The sequence below is a fragment of the Cystoisospora suis genome, assembly GCF_002600585.1.
Source record: "Cystoisospora suis strain Wien I chromosome Unknown contig_4966, whole genome shotgun sequence".
In the NCBI taxonomy this organism is placed as follows: Eukaryota; Apicomplexa; class Conoidasida; order Eucoccidiorida; family Sarcocystidae; genus Cystoisospora; species Cystoisospora suis.
In genome coordinates, this window is record NW_027157758.1 from 1 (window position 1) to 9,415 (window position 9,415).

Below are 9,415 nucleotides of genomic sequence, written 5' to 3' on the forward strand. Positions count from 1 at the left end.
GGCGCCCGTTGTTGTGCAGCGGGCACTACAGAGCTGTGCGACGTCAGCGCGACTTGGAGCCTTTTCGTTCAAGGAAAGCAACGAACTAGAGTGACAGGCTGTGGCAGTCCCTGCACTGCTTATCTCGGCGTCTTTTTGAGTGTGGAACCATGTCTTGTGTGTCCGCGCCCCGTCATCGTTTTGCCTCGGTGCCTTTTGCACTCTGGGGATGTTTCCTAATCGCAACACGCCTCGAGAGCTGTCTGACGCTCAGTGTCCCTCCGGAAGCATCCGATGAGACTCCGTTCGACGACAGCGGTCGGGTCGACTTTGGTCGGGCTAGCCATTGCGCCCGAGTACGGAAGGCGAACGCGTACACACGAGATGCGTATGCACCTCCGGAGTTCAATATTACTGACGTGTTTATGGATTTTTCACTTGATAAAACCGAGACCCGGGTACGCACAGCGCTGAAAGGCAGTTCAGAAAGTAGTTCCCCAAGGGGGTAACGCCGAGTAGGCCGACTCTGGCAACTGAGAACTGTTCGGAAGGGGGGACATGGCCCCGAACCGCAGGAAAGTGTAATGCTGAATCGACCGCATGGCAATCTCCCATGATCACAACCAGGAGCTGTCTTCCACAACCGGTCTGCGATACCTTGAATGCACACGCGCAGCAATCAGAAAAACGAGCAGGCACCAGTCAACTGGGGGCGGGGGACCGCCGACGACACGCTTGTGCCTGTAGAAGAGGCCAGAATGTTGGAGTTCAGTCGTCCAGCTGTGGGCGAGCTCATCAAGGGGTGGGTGAAGTCACGCGCGTTGCTTGTATGAGCACTTTCTTGGGTTGAGCGTTGTCCGAAGCTTCGCAGATAGGATTCTCGCTTGTTCATGCCTTCTTCTGAGCAGGTGAAAGCGAAGCTGCTTCTACATCGGAGAATAGGGACAGCTCCCAGCGATCTAGTGTTCGACGGGGAGGAGCTGAAACTCAATTTGTTATCCCTTGAGCGTCGCCAAGGGGCACATAAGGGAACTTCTGAAGGGCGTAGCAAGCACGACATTCTCACAGTTTTTACAGACTCATATATCACGACTGGTGACGGAAGGAACGACTCAGGTGCGAGAAGGCCCTTTTACGACCCGAATGGATCTTTAGTGATCCCCAAGGAGCTACTTCCAGAGGCCGGCGGGGAGCAGTTTACAATCACAACAGAAGTCCTCATAAACCCGCAGGCGAACACGAAACTGTCAGGACTTTATATGTCTGACGGGCTCTTCGTTACACATAACGAAGCCCATGGTTTCCGACGCATCACGTACTTTCTCGACCGGCCTGACGTCTTGTCCCGCTACGAGGTAAGAAGGCACAGTTCAGATGAAGACGCTTTTGCTATGATCTGCACGATTCTTAGCTACTTCTGGGCCACAGGGAACGTGCACAGCACTCAGCGGTCTCTTTCGGTCCAACCGAACCGGACTTTTTAACCAGCAGCCACTGTCGATCCTGGTGGCAGGAACTGGGCGAGTCATAAACACGACAGGGGTTTTCCGAGTCCGGAGGCGAGGCCGGGAGGCGGAAGAGCCCGATGCGGTTGATCAGAGAATAAGCAAGAGCGACCTTTCTGCCGTCGGAAACGCTCTCCAACTGTGGCAGTGAACCCTAACAGAGGTTCCAATTCAGCGTTCTGTAACAGTGAGACTAGGGTGCACTGAGAGTGGTATGCTTGTAGACGAGGGACGTTCTGCATGAAGGACACGTCCACAAGAAAGCCGTTGGTGCTAAGGGGAGAGGGAAGGTCATGAGAGCAGTTCACAAGCCAGAGAAGCCAGGCAATAAGCGCAGCATTCCGCAACCTGAAGTGCCTTCAAACGGTGTCCCAGGGCTCGGCCGCGTTCCTGGCAGGATGATGCAGAACGTTGAGATGAAGAAATGTGTACTAGGGTACTCTCTAAGCCACCACACACACGCCCGAGAAAACGTTCCATCCTTCCAACAGGCGCAGCGGAGCTTGGTGAGTATCTGTGATTTCTTTCTCGCTTCCTTAGGTCTCGATTTGTGCTGACAAAGCCGAGTACCCCGTTTTACTCAGCAATGGGGACTTGGTCGAGAAGGGTCCAGACCCCGAAGATTCCAGCCGTCACTGTGCGATTTTCAGAGACCCGCATAAAAAGCCGAGCTACCTTTTCGCTCTTGTGGCCGGTGACCTTAAGTCCGTTGAAGCTAAAATTTTCACGAAGGTATTCCTGGCCCACCAGGCTTGAGCACCGCAGCCGCTTTCTTCGCGCGCGTGAGGGCGCGAGGATAGACGTTTCACCGTTTCTCACCAGGTTTCTGCCGAAATTGCATATGGTAACAGGAAGGCACTTCACTCGTTTTTACCTTGTTCTTCACGTTAACGGCGCGGCCGCGCTAAGAAGACCAGCAGCTGCAAGACCGTGCAAGGTTTGGCAGTAGCGTATGACTGCTCGGCTCGGCACGATTGTCATTCTTTGCACAGCAGAAGGGTCGGCCGTTGCTCTCCCTTGTTTCTTCCCACCAGAGTGGACGCAGTGTCCGCGTGGCGGTCTGGGGGGTGCCGCGCAACCACGACAAGCTCGGCTGGGCATTAGAGAGTGCTCTAAAGTCAATGCGCTGGGACGAAGAGGCCTTCGGACGAGAGTACGATCTAGATGCCTTTCATATTGCGTGCGTTGAGGGTTTCAATGCGGGGGCGATGGAAAACAAAGGCCTCAACATTTTCAACTGCGACGCCCTTCTTGCCGACCCCAACATCACATCAGGTAACGGCTACACCTGCTCAAACGCAAACGCGGGCAAACGCAGTCTCGTCCCAGGGCGACGGGCCGCTTGCCGTTGTGTTCAGCCTCAGCACTCGACGCAGCGGTGTGCCGCCAAGGAGTTTACCAGGTGTACTTGTCAGCTCGTTGAAACTCCTAGAGGCAAAACACGTGCAAGGCCGACGGGTTACCCAGTGATTGCTGTAGCCTGCGTTCAGACAATGCCTAAGCGCGTCTCACTGAGGTACCTGCTTTAAAGGTTATCCTTGCATGGCGAGGGCGAACACAAATGTGATGCCCTAGACTCACAAAAGCTCCGGGGTACGACCGATAACTACTGTGTGCACTGCTGCGAGAACGTCCTACCCTTCAGGCTCCATTGCCCGTGGAAAACACACCGTTGAGGTGAGGGGTGGAGCTGCTATGGAGTGCTGCTGTTATTCTGGAGCATGAGAGCGCGTATGTCTGTCTTCCTCAGATGCGGAGTACAGGCGAATACTGAACATTATTGGCCACGAGTACTTCCACAATTGGAGCGGGGATCGCGTCACAGTTCGGTACGATTTCACGTGTCCACATGAAGGCAAAGAGTGGTGGTCCAGCTCGGTTCGTGTATCGTTCCTGCTACAGCTGTATATATTGTGCCCCGTTGCACTCCCCCCCGGCCGGGTGCAGACAAGCCGTCAGGAAATGTGGACACACTGGACCCATTTCCGCGCGAAGTCCTGGCAGTCTCCGCCATATGGCCATGGCACCCCGGTTGTTGTTCCCGTCCGTCCCTGTATACTAGATCCAGGCCGTTGTACTCAGGTAGATTGCCTTCCCGAACACAGAGAAACCTGCTAAACGGTAAGAGCGCCTCGTTTTGTCCCATGGGTACAGAGACTGGACAGAGCTGACCCTCAAGGAGGGACTAACTGTGTTCAGAGACCAGGAGTTCATGGCGGACATTTACTCTGAGCCTCTCAAGAGAATAGAGGATGCGCGCCTAATTCTCACCCAGCAGTTCCGAGAAGACGGCGGTCCAGCCTCTCACCCCATCCGGCCGGACCATTATGCGTCTGTGGACAATCTCTACACCGTGACGGTTTATCGTAAAGGAGCGGAGGTCGTACGCATGTAAGCTCGCGTCTCCACGAGTAACAGCGCAGAAGAGGGCTCGGCAGGGTAGCTGCACGGCGAGGTGGCGGCCGACTATCGAGCGACAACGGCGGAGGCAGGCAAACAGCGGGGCCTTGTGAGTAGCTTCGGTCGTGAGAGCGTCAGGCGCCGATGACCGCTCTAGGGATAGCGTAGTTCAAGAAATGCACAAATCGAGTTGTGGCTGGGCAGCCGTGCTCTTTATCTGTCCCTTTTTTGGGACTTGTCACCACCTGGGTGTGCTGACTTTCAACACCTGGTAGCTTTGATAATGGTTCTGCGTTCATTCTACGCTCACGGTCATTGCTCTTAAATGAGCTCCAGTTCGGGTGCCGTGACACCGCTTCGCCAGGTCTTAACTCACGTTGCAATTCCTATCTGATACGGTACAAGCCAAGCTCAGCTTGGAAGGCCATTTTACTTCTTCCGTGTTCCATCGTCGGCATCTTGTTGATGCAAGGTAACAGCTCCTGATTATCCAACTAGACGGAAGCGGCGACCCGGTGAGTGTGCTCCTGCGTGCGTTCCACAGATAAAGAGGCACCAACCGACATCTGCGGTTAGTGTCCCCCTCTCCTGTCACCATTACCAGAGCCGGTGATGAGACCTGTGGTAACAGCAGCAGTCGGGACATGCTCTGATTCCGTTCGCCGCCAAATTTTGATGCGTGCTAAGATAAACACCACGTGTGTACACCGGTGACACGCACAGAATTCTTTTTGCTTCAGCCCTGCGAAACATGCAAACTCGCGCTCTCCGTCGATTGGTAATTCTGGGTTGGTCGTTTCTGCAAGTTCACAGCGACCTTGTACTGCTGTTGAGACAAAATGACCGCCATCCGGGGCGGCCGGCACCGTGTACCGCACACAACGGATCGCGGGAACGCGAGTTTTGTGTATTTTATACATGACAGGTACCGCACCTTGATGGGTCCCACCACTTTCCGGGAGGCCATGGATCTGTACTTCTCCAGAAACGATGGCAAAGCTGCCACGTGCGAAGACTTTCAAGCGGCAATGGCTGACGCCTCCGGTCGCGATTTTTCTCAGTTCGCTAGGTGGTACTCTCGCGCAGGTACTCCAGAAGTGGAAGTGGTCCGGGCAGAATTCGATAGCGCCAAGCAGCAGTTTTCTTTCACCGTTAAACAGAATCCTCCCCCGCTTTCCGCGCATGAGCTTGCGGTTCAAGACGGGGACGATCTGTTGTTGCATATCCCTTTGAAAGTCGGTCTGATCGGGAAGGAATCTAGAACGGACGTGATCGAAGGGAAAACCCTGGTGAGGATACGCCTCAAGAGGAAGAAAGCGTTTGAGGAAGGAGAGAAAGACGATCGCGCATTTCTTATTCATGTGGTCACAAAGCCTCGTAGCCCCCTATCATGAGAGAAGAAGTCTCCTCGCACTTCGATGTGTATACTTGAATGTATACTGATATTCCTGTCGTTGCAGGTAAATAGATAGGGCGCGATTTCGGGGAGACCTCCGGGTAAAAGCCGCATATATAGGTAAATACGTATTTTTATCAGAAGTTTTTAGGCGCCCAGACCTGGCTTTCATTTTGTCCAGAAGTTACCTAGAACGTCCTAAGAGCAGTAGCAGTGAGAGTCTGCCGTTCAGAAGGTTTCGAGGAGAGGACCGGGCGCAACGAGAAATCCAAAAGGATTCTGTTGGACTACCTGGGATCTTGATTGGGCCTGCTGCCAATTCTGACACTCCCCGCGCAGAACATGACTAGGCAGTTTGCTAAGTGCATCGTAGAGACGTGCATACAAAGGTTCTTAGCACTCACGCGACGGGGTAGCCCACGCAAGAGTGCGCACCCGGGGAGGTTCAGTCGTGTCTGGGCGAAACACGTTTGCGTTCTTTTAGCTGTTGAGACACTTACTGACATGTCAAGCACGGCACAGCAAGAAGAGTGGAGGGGAGGAGGCTGCGCACCGTTTATGTAATATACAAATATATAAAAGGTACCTCCAGAAAAGATACAGGAGGTTTCAGCATTCTGACATGCCGCTTGTTCGGACTTCCAGGTGTTCGAGCTGAAGGAGCGGGAGCAAACCTTCACCATACCTGACGTTTCCGAAGACGCGGCTTTGTCTTTTCTACGAGATTTCTCTGCTCCTGTACGCGTCAAGTTTCCCGACCAGTCTGAAAAAGATCTGGCTCTCCTTGCAGCCAATGACTCTGATCCCTTTGGACGCTGGCAGGCTGGGCAGACACTTGCTCTGAAGGTGCTCAGGCGTCGTGTCCAAGAAGCGAAAGAGGGGGTAAAAGACTTTTCCTCTCTCCCTCACACCTTCGAGCGCGTGATCGACTCGATTCTCGAGGCGAGAGACCTGGACGACGCTTTCAAGGTAAGAGGAAAGGAGCCGACACCGTCCCCTTACTTTCACCAGTGCTTGCAGCTTGTGATATTTCTCCCGAGAAAGAAACTCCCATGTTTGTCAGACGCCGCCGCAGTGTCCAGATGACCATATGACAGTAGACACGAAGGATTTCTGTCAGACTCTGGGCTACGCCAGTGTTCAGCAAAAACTCAGGTAACCTCGTGGCGGCACACAGCGCCAAGAATGTGGCGGGCGGCATAGCTGTCTCCGGAACACAAGTTTTTTGAAGGGACTTCCGTTATGCTGGCCGAAGGATGTGTTAGTGTTGTCTCCACCGTCCTTCCAAGGCATCCGCGAACTTCTTCGCTAACTGCCAAACCCTGGCATCTGACCCGCGGGGACACCTGGAGAGGTAGCCCTGTCTAGAGTGCCCATTTTTGTGTGTACAACCGAGAGGGCACCACTGTTCCTTCCTGCTGTGCTGTCCAGGCTCTCATTCTCGAGCTGCCCAGCTACGCTCGCCTAGAACAGGAGGTCGATCCTCCTGTTGTACCCGAAGCGATTCTGGCGGCGCGGCTGTCCGTTCTACGGGATCTCCAGGCTTCCAGACAGCAGGCTTTCATGAGGGCGTATCAGAATTCGACAATACCTGAGGTGGAAGAGGAGACTGATTCGGACGACGAAAGCATTGAGTCACCTCGCGACATCTCTCAGTGGGGAAGGTGCGGATAAGTGGAGAACTTGCAGCCTTCAACAGACGGAGGATGGTTGGTTTCGTGGCCGTTTGACTGTTGTAGTCGCGCCGTATTGTTGGTCTCGCAGGCTATCTCCACACAGAGGGACAATCTGTGCCTGTTCCTTCGACGATCATCGGCAGTACCAATGACCGCCTGATGCTGGCGTGATGCACTGTTCGGAGAAAGTGGAAAGGGCTGTAACCGAGGTCTATTTACTAGCTCCGTCGGTTGTCTGGCATCACAGATACATCAGTTCATTTGCACCGGGTGGACATTGGTCGTTCGGTCACCACCTTCGGCTTCCCCAAGGTCCAGTACCTATGCCTGATTGCACATTGCTTGGCCTCACCAGCGTTCAGGAGCCGCGGTTGCACACGAGTTCAGGGAACGGTGTTCAACCTAGAGTGAGGATAAGGTGCCTGTCGCTTGCCAGTACTCTACGTCCAAACAGCGGGAAGATGCCTATTCCTCCTCTAGTGCAAGCGGTCGCTACCTTCTGCGCCCTCACAGTGCTGTGGTAGGTTGTTTGGATCTCTGTCTGTCATCGAAGACGAAATGTGGTGTGTCGTTTTCAGGCGAGCTCTGCGGTCTGTTTTGCTCGAGTACCTAACAGTGGTCCACGACGAGGACGCAGCACGTCTGGCGACAAAGCATTACTTTGAAGCGAGGGTGATGACGGATAAGCTTGCTGCCCTGCGGCGACTCGTAGATATGCCGCAACCGGACTACAGGAAGCGTGCACTTGCCGCCTTTCACGAAGAGGCAAAAGGTAGGACCGGTCTTTGAACTGTCGGACATTCCGATGTCTGACGTAGGGAAGAGGAGTCCTCCTGTCTTCTAGCGGTCCTCTGTTGGCGCTCCGCCGTTGTGAATTCTGGGAGTGTCTCCGCCAAGGTGGTACAGCGGTGGTGACTACTACATACAGTACAGATGTACCGTCGCAGAGCGTACGGAGTAGTTATCCGTCAGTGTCTGATAAGAAAGACTTTATGAAGGTGACCTAGACCGAAACACCATTGCTGCTGGGATGGGAAAGACGTGAGCAAGGTGAGGAGTGTTCGTATGTAAGCAGACTGTCTAAACACTCTCAGCTATGCAGTCTCTCCGCACCAGCGACGCAGCGCGCACGCTACTGCGGACTGGCGGTTCTGGGGAATTGTACGAAGGGCTTACCGGCAGCGTCACGCCGATCGAAGGATGGCGACTTCCCTTGCTTCTCTGATTGCGAACTGTGCAGGATCGCCACAGCTGATGACAAAGTGGTTTTCTCTGCAAGCCCTCTCTGCACTCCCCGACACAGTCGAGCGTGTCCGATCCCTCAGTCAACACCCAGATTACAATCCTCTAGTCCCTAACTTTGCTAGGTCTCTGATGTCAACGTTTATGAACTCTAATCCAGCAGCATTTCATCGGAAAGACGGGGCCGGCTACGAGCTAGCTTTCGACTTCCTCACGTCCATGGACAAGATCAATCCACGAACTGGCGCCAGGGCTGCAGCTGCTTTTCTACAGTGGGAAAGATATGATGAAGGGAGACGCCGGAAGATGCGTAACGTCCTTGAGAGGCTTGCCAGTCTTCCGGAACTCTCCACGGATCTCGGGGACGTCGTGGAGAAAGCTCTTCGATTGACGTCGTGAGTGAAAAGGTATGTCCGGCACCCTGGCATTAGAATACAGATACCGTAGGCTTTCGAAGGCTGCCAGGGGGGGCGGGACCCGCGGGGCAAACAGCCATGCAAAAACCCGTTTCCCCATAGACACGTACTAAGTTTTCCGCGCTGGTTTGGAGTGCTGTCAGCAAAGGCCCCCGCCGCGTTGGGCGGCGGACGGTTCTGTGCTAGAGGAAGCTAGCACGCTCACGACCGCGCCCGAACAGCGGCTAGTGCGTCCAGGCACTTCGTAGTTGCTAGATGCCGCGCCGCTTCGCTAATCTAAAATCGCGCCGCGTGGCTACAGCGGAGCGGCGTCAGCTTCTGCAGGAGTGAGGACGTTCGGAGGTTAGCCGAAGTGGCGGTGTTCAATACTTCCGCGGAGCTTAGACTGACAGGAGAGCCACGATGGCGCTTCGGATGTGTTGCACTTGCACACAGTTCATTTGGGCCGTGTGCCGAGCACGGTCTCAACACGCAAGGAATGGGCACGGCCCTAATCGCAGCCATATATGGCAAGGAAATGGAGTCAGCCGTCGGTCGCTGCTTTGAAGAAAAATCAGTTCCCCTATGCAACCTCGGCAGATTCGCGACTAGCTCTCCGAGCCCCTCGTAGGGAATGAAAAAGCTAGAGACACAGCCCGGGCGCAGTTGTCCGGACCTCGTGCGGTACCGAAAGAAGGGCAATGACTCGCCGACCGAAGAGGGGGAGAGGCAGCCGACCCAGGGGTAAGTGGGAAGTTCACGAGTGGGTCAGGAGACGGACAGCAGACAGCTCGGCCGATAGTACGGAAAGAAGGCCATACA

The 9,415-nt window shown here is 54.5% G+C and overlaps 1 protein-coding gene across 1 annotated transcript; it reads left to right on the forward strand.

Moving 5' to 3' along the window:
* Positions 1-254: 254 nt before the first annotated feature.
* On the forward strand, positions 255-8,597 carry CSUI_008724 (aminopeptidase n protein; the record flags this gene model as incomplete). The annotated part of the gene is made up of 11 exons (XM_068068849.1): positions 255-437; positions 888-1,334; positions 2,025-2,216; positions 2,519-2,759; positions 3,235-3,313; positions 3,639-3,875; positions 4,810-5,173; positions 5,926-6,249; positions 6,712-6,944; positions 7,535-7,728; positions 8,197-8,597. Exons 1-11 carry the CDS (start codon positions 405-407, stop codon positions 8,595-8,597), a joined length of 2,745 nt encoding a protein of 914 aa, XP_067919173.1. The 5' UTR covers positions 255-404.
* Positions 8,598-9,415: the final 818 nt, after the last annotated feature.